The 13,236-nt window shown below is 31.5% G+C and overlaps 1 protein-coding gene across 1 annotated transcript in view; it reads right to left on the bottom strand.

The window, feature by feature from the left end:
* LOC125070913 (metastasis-associated protein MTA3) overlaps positions 1-13,236 on the bottom strand; it is a 57,322-nt gene that overhangs the window by 38,154 nt on the left and 5,932 nt on the right. The window contains exon 2 of the mRNA XM_047680928.1: positions 7,201-7,362. Coding sequence (XP_047536884.1) covers positions 7,201-7,362 — 162 coding nt within the window. The remainder of the gene's footprint in view (positions 1-7,200; positions 7,363-13,236) is intronic.

Below are 13,236 nucleotides of genomic sequence, written 5' to 3'. Positions count from 1 at the left end.
TTTCGTGAAAACTGTAAGTTTGTTTTTAGAACTCAGAAAAGTTGACTTTATGCCTACTTTAAATATACATCAAGTATTTATTGCACCCATTAGAATAATAAATATATAGAAGGCACACTTGAAAAATATAACCCTTATAGGGAAGTCAGGTAAAAAAGGCATAGTGTGACATAGACGTATTGCCAATGGCTTAGGTGAAGGTAAGGGAGATCGCTTTGCGCGATTGCATTAAATTGTTTAAATACAAACAAGTGTATAAATATAGTAGAATAAATATAATACATATTACAAATTGAAATAGTATATTAAGAGTTAGTGACGAGTTTACCGGTATCGCAGTTTGAGAGGGTCATCACCGGAGCGACAATTAAAACCGGGATAAGTGTTACGTATACCTGCGAGATGAGGGCGCGGCGGTCGATACGAGGGGCTATGCGGGGAGATCTAGTTAAGAAGTTCCGAATGGATGGATTCATTCGTATTTTTTTTATTTTTAATACATATATCTTATTTTTACGAGATTTTTCTAACATTATAAATATAAATAATAATTAATAAGTACATTAGGTGTACGTACGAAACAAAGAAGTAAAATATTGTAAAAAAATATATTATTGCATATTTTCATTATAGATAAATGTCATTTCTTAATATGTATAGGTATAATTGTATATTTATTAGTATTTAAGAAAGCTAATATAAAGGTAAAGTTTTAAATGTACCCTATCAGTAATATCAATAAGTGTAAATGTGTCGTATGGGAGGCAGACAGGGGAGGGGAGGGTACAGAGGCACTCTTCATTCCATTTAGCTGCTAAATTGTAGAGCGGGAGGCCATGATTATGTTTACTAACCCCGGCCGCCGCCCTACGGTCTACGCGGACCGAATTAACACTCGATCTTCGTCCCGAAACCGGACTATTTTTTGTTAAAACTTACGAATATACATACAACAAATTATAAATAATTAAAACTAAAACATACATATTCGTAATGTAGAGAAGACTATACTAAAAAGTTGCGATTAGTTAAACGATGTTTTGTCTTCTTCTTTCAAATGTCAAATCACTGACGAGAGAAAGGGAGTATACACCCAACAACGTTACAATGTCGTAAAACCTATATATTACATAAGTATGAGTATAAATAAAAAGGATTGTATCATGTTGATAGATCTCTCATAACACAACAAAGACTATTGAAGTGTAGAATATGGGATGCATATCTGACAGATGCACAAAGTACTGCTATCCTGTCTTCAAAGCATGTATAATTACACATGCTTTATCACGTTAGTGCTTTCTATAAACCTTCTCGAACTTAGAATTGTTTTTTTGCGCGCCGATGTCTGAACTAACAATTTAAAGTATAAAATAATAAAACTTATATGTAATTTAAAAATGAAATTTGTGTAGGTATATATAAAAAAATTTAAAGACTTATTTAATTACATATTATTAAATAACTAAGATGTATGTCTACATAGAATTCTTCAATATAAAATTTTCATGAAATACTAATCTCGCGCTACATGGCGAATAAAAAACGAAATTTAAATACTAGTTCAAAATACGAAATGAAAACCAGAGAAATAAGAATTAATTTAGGTAATTAATCAAGTATATACATACAGTTATTTTAAATATAAAATTACATCGGTGTATATTGCGTGCGCAAACTCAGTTTTCTGACTGCTTGGGTGTTGTATGTAAGGTATATGTATCAAGGAAACAAACACTAGTGTTCGTAAAATATAAACTTATCGTAGGTTTGCTTAGACAAAGGCTGTAGGCGAATCGAAACTGTGGAACAGTAACTGTCATTACAATAACAGCGAAGTCGTTTTTAAGAATCTAAAAATTTTACAAGTTACAAGAAAATATATTTGAACCTAATCAAAAGGACTGAATAGCGCGCCGTCTGACGGTGATAAAAAAAAATACAGGACGGTTGCCATTTTGTGAGCGGCAGCCGTGTGGTATAAACAGATAACTTTTTGTTGTAGACTCACATAAATTAATTATTTTATTACGATTTAAATCAAATTATTTTTTTGGGGCGACACAGCCCCTTTTGAAACACGTGTTTTCTGTTTAGATAAGTTTTCTTATTGACTTTTATTTTACTGCAATATACGTAATTACAATTAATAAACTTTAAAAAAAAAGGATGTGACTGTATGTGAAATCTCATGTGTTTATTTATTTATTTATTTAATTTACGAGTCTCCAACAAAAGATACGCACAAAATACTTAAAATTAAACAATATAAGGGTTACAAGTTTTGTGCTCCTTCAATTATAGGAGACCACAGCATGCACTGAGCTTAAACTTAATGTAAGAGCATTATTTACTGATAATAATATGAAATATATATTATTCGAGAAGTAAGACAGCACCGATACGAATAGCCGAACTGAGTACAGGCGAATGATCATGAAAGCGCATTAAGCTACAACTTCTAACCATTTTAATCTTTGCACTTGTCATTATTATTTAAATTCCTTCTATGTCCATATTAAAAATTGACAGAACCTTGTGTGTTGTATATGTAACGACATTAACAAATCTCTCCGAAGCAACGAGTGCTTACAGTAAACTGTTATTGGTTGGCCATTGCTCTCGATTGAGGAAAATCTACGTACATTTTTGTTTGATCTTTTGAATATATTTACACCTGATTTATACCTGAGTTCAGCGTACAAAACAAGTGTACTTAAAATTATAATACGTAGCGAACTAATAAAATTTTCCATGTCTGTGTTTAGATATGAGAGAAACACAATGGACGAACAAAATAATGTATCAACATATAATATATAATAAATAGAGAAGCTCGCGTCTGCGAAGTTGTAAATAGCGCTGTTCAGGTAGAAGGTCGCCTAATGAAAGTCGATGAGATGAATGTTTCGGTTTTAATTAGAATTGATTAAAATCACCAGCCCGTTTCCAGGTAACTGTATTTGAGATGCTTAAATAAAAAAATAAAAAAACGAGTTGTTTGGATTCTAAGCGTCGTTTAAGTCTAATTAAATATATATTATATAATCAAAATTAATGTTTGTATGTTCGTCCTCGATGTTTTCTTAAGCGATTCGATTATGATGAATATTTGGTAAGATGTTATGCTTACGCCCGTATAGTGAAAAAAAAAATAGCATTTTTGTTTCTATGTTTTTATCCTTAAATATGATCGTTTTATGTGAATACTTATTGCAAAGTCAGATAGCTTAGTCTTATACAACTTTAATTTTCTTCGGTATACGAACAAAAGAGTTCCTTAATTAAAACAAATGTTTTTTAGAAATCATGTCTGATAAAGGTTTTTCTTTACTTTCATATTTTTTTTTTTTGAAAGATTATTGTGGGTCTTTGCTAACCCTACCGGAAACCTATGTACATCACGCGAGGAACGTAGCTGATAAAACAAATTATCTATGTACGTAAGTAAGCACTCTATAGTATTAAAATATATATGTAATTTAATATACATAACACGGACAACGATACTTATTTAATAATATATAGAAACTTTAATATAAATGAATACTCGAAATTACTCCTATAATTGGTATAGGAATAAGTTGGGCCCTCATGCGTTTTGTTTTGCAAGTGATGTAAGATTTCTTGTCTGGGTTCTATTTGTAATCCATTGTAAAGTACTACGTATTTAACTTCTTGTATAAATTATATTAAAATCAAAACGAATTTTCTTTCAGTGGACTCTATTGATTGGGAAACAACTAAAGAACAATAAGAAGAAACCAAACGAATATTACAACATATAATCTATTGAATTGTTTAGTTCATATATCATTACATATAGTTTCAAATAGTATTTTATGGGATTATATTCTGTTTTGTATTGTCTTGCATGAACGGAATTAAAAAATGCAATAATTATTGCAAATCGCTCAGTTCTGTTAATAAGATAAAATTGATATAAATAAATTTGTATATAATGATATTATATCAAACATTTAATATTCTTATAAAATAAACAAACTAATGGAAACGCTCTTTCCAACCTTGAGTGGAGTTAATGCTTGTTGACTTCCAGGCAGGAGACAAAACATACATATATAATTGTATTTAACTAACATGACTGTATTTTTACATGTTGAAAAAGAGTAACTATTGAGTATCTTGCCGGTTCTTGTCGGTATAATCTACATTCCGAACCGGTGGTAGGTTTACTTTAAATAGTTTGTTAAATGACAATTCAAAAGTGCTTGTAAAAGCCTACTTAAATAAAGTATATTTTGATTTGATTTGTCTGGGAATATATACCAATAGTACATGAACTTCTTTACTATTCTAACCAAACATCAATACTCTATATTGCTTAATTTAATATGTTCCTGTTTTAAGCGCTAGTCTGTGTAATTATATTAAGAGGTAACATGACGTTTAACAGGCGAAATATGGAAGATGTCAGTGTTTACGCTTCCATGACTCGGAAAACACGTAAATCCGTTGTTTCTGAATTTTGTTCAATCGTATCGAATCACTAACCCATTCGATTCAGAAAATACATCTATTGTTGCACATACACTTGTGCACTATATGTTCTGTGCAGTTGGTTGAGATTAACTTTCGTGACCGAAATTGAGAAATGATTTATATTTTAGTATTGCAATGGGCGGAATTTAACACTAACTTAACAAGCAATGTTCTGTATGTAATTTTACTAAAGGTACCAGCTCAATATTTTAAATAAGTTTATCCAAATTGGCACGACAATCTCATGTACACAAAATAAAGACTATAAGGAAAACAAATGAACTGAACATTTGTGTTTAAATACTTTTCAATATAAATTGTCTTCCTCTAGAACATTTATTTATATATTTTAATAAATCTAATATATTTTTCTAAAATTTATCAAAGAATAAGTTATTTTTATACTAAAAACCGTAACCGATTATTAGAATAATTAGACTAGAAAATTGTTTCTGAAAAGGTCAGATTAATCGATATTTGCATTCGAGTTTACCACATCAAAGCGGAGAAGGCCCAAGGTTGTATGGTACAAAAATCGTCACATTACTGACTCGCGTGTTCGCGTGATCCCAACCGTTGGCTGTTACCCTCGATCGACGAATCCAGCCGAGTCTTGATGTAACAAGCCGATATTTATCTTTGAACGGTACGGTTGTATTTCGAGACGTTTTAACATGTAATCGATATGAAAAACAAATCTATCAAACTCTGCAAAAGTATTTATGATTGCTCTTTTTTAAAGTCTAAGTTATTTAAATTACACTTGGTGATAAGGCTTTGTTCAAGCCTATCTGGGTACCACACACTCAACATATATCCTATCGCCAAGCTGCAATGCTTAGTATTGTTGTGTTCTAGTTTGAAATTTAAGTGAGCCAGTTTAACTACAAGCTTAATGTTTATAACATCGTGACTCCCCAGATTGGTGACATTGACAATTTAAGAAATAATTAATAACCTACCCAGACGGGCTTGCACAGAGGCCAACGAACAAGAAACGGTGCACTGTTTATTCCCTCGCTCTCATAATACGACACGGTTGAAGAGATCAGGCATTCCACCATCGGGTTTACGTACCGAGTGCCAGGATACACTCACGACTCTGCTACTGAGAATTAGTTAACAAGATAACTCGTTAACTTTTTATCCTTACGTGCCGTGACCTCACAGTCATACAAAAGCATATTAGTGCACAGAGTTTTTAATAAAATACGTGCTGGTTCAGTTACTATTTCGATTTTATGAGACGAATGTTATACAAGAATTCGTAAACATTACATGGTATGCTCCTATTTGTACAAATAGTTAAACAAACCTGGAACACGTTCGACTTTACCTATAAATGTTGCTTAGGGGATGAACAGTTAAACAATGGTCTGTTTTCTTCTTTCGTATGTCAAATTAATTCATGAAAGAGAGAGAGAGAGAGAGAGATAACTGTGTTTTAAGACTGGTCTTTCAAATAACTATACATCTTACATTAAAAAATATTAGTTTCATTTAAAGTGACTATTTAATACATCTAGCAACACTAGAGCTGCGAAGAATATTTATACGTATATCAGTAAAATATCATTGGATATCAAAATTATTTTATGTTTTGACTGATAATCGTAAATGAGTTTACAGTTTTTATATTAATAATGGGTATATCCTTCAAAACGCGATGCTCAAATGAGATTAATTCCTTTAAAAGATTTTCATGTGTAGTGGTGGTATTTTCTATTTATATAGAACACCTCTAGCGTAATAAAAATTCACCAGGCGGATAGTTAGATAGGTTTACTATGACTCTATTTATTTTAATTAAGTAAAATAAATAAATAAGTTAAGTCTTATTATCTACTCAATGTAGAAAAAAAATCTGAGATTCGAACTTGATTTCATTGGCCACTCATTGGCCCTGTATGAAATATTAACCGCACTTTAACACCGTCAAAGCGCCACCAACCATCCACAACATTGTCTCTCGTGTCTGTTATTACGCTGGCTAACTCACACTTTAAACCCGAAGATATTAATATACTATATTTTCTACTCGACGGTAAAACAAATGGTTAGTTTATGGTACCTCTTCAGACAGGCTTGCACAAAGCCAAATATATATTTCGCAAAAAGCATTTATTAATATAATAGAAATTAATTTATGTAAAGTATTTTTAATAACAATTTTATATCTTAGGCAATGCGTTTCATTTTATTAAAACAAAAGATAATTATAATGGAAAAAGTTCCGTGTTTGATATTTTAAAAGAAGTCAAATATTGTAATAATCGAAGTTTCCAGACACCCCGCTGCGAAAATCAGTACGAGCTAGATCCACTTAATATAGGATAATCGTCTATTTATAGAAAATAATCAAACGTAAGTATTACCACATGGGTTCGTTTGATGCGGAGCATTACAAGCTAAATGTATTAATTCCTACGAAGTATATATAGTGACGTTTTTTCAACAAACATCGACGCGATGTCGACTAATTCTATTTTCTCTCTCATTTCCATCAGTAATAAAAATTGTTTTAATAATTAAACATAGAATTAGTAATAATATATCTACGAAAATTAAAACATATTGATACATATGTAATAAGTTTCATCAGATCCCATTCGTTGTTCGGTTGTAGGTTAACAATTAATATTGAAATATTTCGCATTCTGCTTTCTCGAGGGTTATCGCGAGAGTGTTGTTACTCACTTTGATGCTTATCAGCTAATTGTATGAGAGGGTTGGGCAGGTCCCGCCGCCTGTAGAAGCACATGACCTTTGCCTCCACGTTCCCCGACGCGGTCTTGTTTAGTTCCTCTATCCGCCGGATCTGGTACGGAGACGTCGACGACGTCTCGAAATAGACGCAGTCTGTGGACAATGGCATTGGCTGTAATTAAATTAGAACTTAAATTAATTCATTAAATATTCTTGTATATACGTTTAAGAAGATTTCAGACTATAAAGTTGAAAAATCTGGTTTAGTTTCATAGCTAGGTTGATCGTCAAGTGTACCACTTGATAGTAAGCGGTCGTTTCTGTCCATAGAATGGCATTTCAAGAGCAATACAAATGCCAATGCGCTGCCAACTATAGGATTTACGTTTATTTTTTTTTATGCTCTAGTGCCTTCAATAGCACTAATTATTATACGAAGGGTAAATTGATATATTATACATACACAAACGTGTTATTATACATCCTTAAATTAAACTTGTAAAGAGAAGACTCTTCGAAAAAAGATAATATTATGTATATGATTTTCAAGAACCTTTTTTATTTTGGCAATCAATCTGTTAAGAAAAAGCCTGCTCCTTAAAAGACTATTAAATCCGAGTACTACGCTACTTGACTTTATTAGGCGGCGCGCGAACCGGTCGGACAGCTCAAAATGAAAGCGAAATGCATGGGAACGACATCTTCGTGCAGGCCTACGCGCTTCGTGACGAAGTGCAGCTCAATATTGTCGTCACTGAGCCTTACATGATAATAAATAATTTAACACATGGTTGTACTAATTCATAAAATCGACATACAGACAAACAAGTCGACAACCTGTACGTAAATTGTAAACTGCGACCGACTACAGGATATTCACGTAGAAATATTACGCACGCATTATGTACCGATGCCAACCGTAGGACTTACGTCGTCCTCGTTTGTAAATAAACAAGATAGATCTACTTCTTATAATGAAGTACGAGAAGGCAGAAATATTACAGAGGGCAGAACAAGTATTAGCTATACGGAATTAAATTGAGATTAATTATGAAATTCAACATCTCAAATTCATAGTATTAACGAACGAACGAACATGACGCACAAACTTCATCATCTTGCAAGTCATAGAAGAAAAACTTTGTATGTTTATTATGCATGATTTCAAAGCGGTTGATTCTTATAAACAAAAACGTATTTCATTGTATTGATTTATTGTTAAACCAATAATGGTATATATGACAAGTATAAAACCTCGAAATATTTTGTATAAATTGATCAAATATTTGATAGGTGATTTTTTGATGCTGTTAAGCATTGTGGACGCTTTAGACGAAGAGTAGCCAAGTGTGTAGATAACCAGCGTTTGTGCAAATTACAGTTACCATAACAACCACCTAACTGTCATAATCTGATAGAACGGAAATCCGAAACGACCCGAAATACATCAGACACGACAAATGACTCTACGTGCTTTCCAAGGCACAGACGTATAACCTTGTAAACTTCCTAACACCGGGCTGCTCCGCTGACAGAAGAACTAAAAATATAATGGTCTGACTGGTATTTGAACCCAGAACCTGACATAAAACCGTCTAAGGTAAGCATTAACCAGAGAGGTATTTTTGTATATTGATATCAACGATAACACTTCCAATACACTAAGTATTGAATGTAATGTTTTGATCAGCTTATTTATTCACTGTTTTATTTTAACATAAAAACCTGAACGAAGCAATAAACGGCCCTTTTATCTTTTTATGCCGACAATCGTCTTCTGCATTAAAAGATGAAACTTTATAAATAAAATAATTAAACATTATAAATATGTTCTCAACTTAGATACATAGATAGATAGAACATAGATAGTGTATCTTTGTCATTGTTTTAAAAAAAAATGACAATCCTACTGTTAAAAATAGTGTCATACCGCATTAAGCTTATATATAATTTTAATAATAAGAAATATTAATAAAGACCTAAAATCGATGTGTTATGTTGTTGGCACGTATCACGTTCACGGCTATGTATTATACAATTATTATCATATGTAGTAAATAGTGATGAGCCAAATTTGACTTTCAGCGAAAACGAGTAATCAAACGGATCAATAATACCGAATAGAATATTCGAAAAGATTTTGTAAACTTTGCAATATGTGGAAGTTTGAGCATATTGAACGCTTAGCGACCGTCACTAGTATTGACACGTGCACTAAATAGCCGAAAAAACAATGAGAGACGGAAAAAAGTCGAATATTTGTACATTTTTCGCGACACTAGATAAAACTATTTGGTGCAATCGCTTTGAGCACCATCTACGTAACTAGAAACATATTAGTTTAACTCAACACATTAACATAAATTTCAAAAATTTATGAAAAAATGTACATGAAGTAATGCAAACATTATATTATATAGAAATAACCCTATTTACATACATCGAATGTAACCAGTATTAACAAACCGTAATAGTATTAAATAGTAACGTATAAACGAAGGCAAAGCATTTATCGGTTTGTATATGTTCCTGCTTACGACACTCATGAGCTTCGGTTCGGACCACATGAATTAACGAATGAAATGGCGGCATTTACCGTTACAATTTACAATAGAACACGCGACTTGCGCACAATGACTCTATGAGTGGGGATGTATTCTAAATCCCAAACTACTCCATGAGACTTAATATATACGTAATAAGGAAGCGAAATGATATTTATCAAATTTCATTTTAAAAAAACCGATTCGTTTTTTTTTTTCAAACGTATTTTTCATACATAATGTTCTTTGTTATAATTCTTCACTCAAACTAAATAAGCCTGCGATTACGTAAAAGTGTATTAGATTAGTTCATGGAACTTGAGTATCTTTGTGTTGTATAACCATACGTTGGACGCTACAACACACATATAAATATCGATCAAGATAAACATAACGTGAGATTCTATTTAATCGGTCATTTTTGTTTCATTTACATTCCATCGACATTTAGGAGCCTTATTAGACTGTATACTTGGTCTATCGATGTGATGTAGCGCCGGTTCAATTTTTTATTTATCTTTATTTTTATAGAATTGTCCATTTGGACCTACTAGCCCATCCTAATACGTGAGATGCACGAAAAAAATAAAAAGCAATTAAAACAGAGACAATAACGAGAAGTCTTCAAGACGAAAAGACGGTTCCATTCTGACCTTATCCCGCCACTTAACTACATTTTTTTTTAAGATTAAAGACATGTCATGTCTATATTATTAAAAAATAAGATCAATCTTAAGAGATTTTCACTAACGTTATAGGATAATAAAATTATAGATAACGCATATAAAATTTTCCATACGATACTTACGACGGTATTTCATCATCATTATAAAATTAACCTCTGATGATGTTTAATTAACTTAAAATAACACATAATAAACAATAGTGTTACGATCTACTTGCAATCATTGTTTTGATACACCATAAAATGATATATAGGCATGTGTGTTAGTTGCCGTGTTATTTATAAAACTTAAAATAAATACAAAACATCAGTAAATAGATCTGTTAGAGACATGATATAACGCTATATATACTTAAAAAAAAACTATATCAAATGTTTATTCGGTAAAAAGTATCGTAAAAAAACATTCGTTCCTTTATCAGAAGTTTTGACATAAATGTATGAAAATCTAAGGTCATCCAGGTCACAGCAATGACAATGAAAAATACGTGACGCCTTCGGTTTCGTGTGTGTGAATGAATAAATAAAATGAAATTCAATTTTTCCTTACACTATACTAAAAAAACTGGTCAGTCTGTTTTAGTTTTTCCTTCGAATTTAGAAAAAAAAAAAACTCTTTCATTGTGATAATTAGTAGTTTCAAGACTGATATAAATATCATATACTGTGTTAATAAAGAACAATAAGTATGTATTGGCACTGACTTTGGATAGAAATCCTCGATAGTAGCCCCAAGCTGCGAAGTTACAATCATGTGCCCTAAAAATGTATAAGGATGTTGCTACTGCGCCTGATCTACGTCTACAATCCATGTCAGATTGCCAATCAATCGAATTTTGAGAGTGAGGTAATAAAAAGTGTACTTATGAACTATTATTTAGGCTTAGTTTTTTTTAAATTCAGTCAACAAAAGTATTTCAAAAACCTTTATTAAAAAAAAACACGTTAAAACTTACAATTAAGTTTAACCATTACGAATTACTTACAATTAAAATAAGCAAGTTTTCTAATATACTACAAGCATATTAACTCCAGAGATGCTCGCAACCTTCGATAGTAACGTACATAGATCTTGATAAGAGAATAAGTCATAATCAGTGACGGTTTAACCGAAAAAATATGTTATTACGTAACTACTTAAAATCTCAACGATAAATATATCAAAATAAAGGCAAATATATCTAATAGTCTACTGTTAGCAGCTATTGTATCTCACAATATAACAAAAAAAAAAATCCCCATCATTATTTCTTGCACAATAAATCAACTATAATCCAACGATAAAATATAAATTTAAAATACCAATGTCAATTTATTACGAAACAACATATACTTAATTATTATCTCAGATTCGTATCAACATATATTTTAAGGGAATCGATATGTTAACACGATAGAGTCGTCAATCATCACGTACTATATAATACACACTGGTCATCGAGTATACGTGTGCTCTGTGTATACACGCACTAGATATTTTTTATGACTATACATTCGTGTTGTCCGTGCCTTTGGTGTAGTATTCTACTATCTGGAGTTTAGTAGTTTGGTGTTCCCGCTTATTTTCAAAATCTAAATTTTAGAATTACAATTGACTTGTTGTGTTTTTCTTTTTCGTGCTCAAGAAACAACGATTTAATATTTAATTGTGACGAAAGTAATGACGCCATGTATATCTATTTTATGTATAGAAGGCGGCGTAAAACACAATTTTAATTTTGGTAAACATTTTTAGTTTGTAGTAGAAATAATATATAAATTTACGTTACGTCATCTTGAATTATAACGCGATGAGTTTTGTTACTTTGTAAAATAATTGACAGTTTATTATAAAATTGAATGATAGTCTTATATTACCTATTATTAAGTAGACGTACACTACTTGGATGAAGTCGAGTGATATTTATAAAAACTCAACATTTTACAATACTCATAAATGAACATATAATTTAGTTTATTTTATTTTGACGTTAAAATGAAGCAAGAATTCTATTTACGAATATTATTAAATAACTTACGTTTGATGTAAACCTGCGTTTGAAGTCTGAATATTATTATGGAATAAAATCTTTAAAGAAATATCAAATGATTTACAAAATAAATTATTATCAGCATTATTATGAATTATAACATAGTTAATCTTAGAGTTTCGTTATATACTGACAACCCTATACTTTCGTATATAATGCGTGTTTTATGCAGATTTACCAACAGTAAACCATAATAAGCCGAATACAGCGCAGTCATAAAAACTGGAGTGTCGGCGGTGTCATGACCCAGCGACAGTAAGAATATTATAATGTGCTCCGTAGTCCATACTGATTCATTTACATAGATATAGATACACACACGCGGGGCAACAAGCGTGGCTGGCTCGCCTAGCGCACATACACACAGGTCTGCTAGTTATGTATGTATAAGTAGAGGCATTATGCGGTTGATAGCGATGTTAACGCCCGTTCAGTTTTGCCAAGACTTTAGTGTATTTTTGGAACGTGTCAATAAGTAAGTGTATAGTAAATTTAGCCCAGCCACGTCATAGATGCTCGAAAATTATTGGATTTCCCTCGAATCGAACGCAGTTTTAAAATTTTAATACATTAATATATTTTTTTGTATTTTATTAATAAATAAAACGATACCACATAATGGAACGTAATATTATATTTTGGCTTCTACTTTCCTGATAATCTTTAATTTTGCATAACCGCCGATGTAGTGGCGACGCATATTTAAATAGTTTTAATTAGTTATTCATATTATCCAGTTTTTAAATAAAATTGAGGATATGGTTACAAC

Source organism: Vanessa atalanta, chromosome 18, assembly GCF_905147765.1.
Source record: "Vanessa atalanta chromosome 18, ilVanAtal1.2, whole genome shotgun sequence".
In the NCBI taxonomy this organism is placed as follows: Eukaryota; Metazoa; Arthropoda; class Insecta; order Lepidoptera; family Nymphalidae; genus Vanessa; species Vanessa atalanta.
Note: the sequence above shows the minus strand (reverse complement) of the source record. Positions and strands in the feature narration are given on the sequence as shown.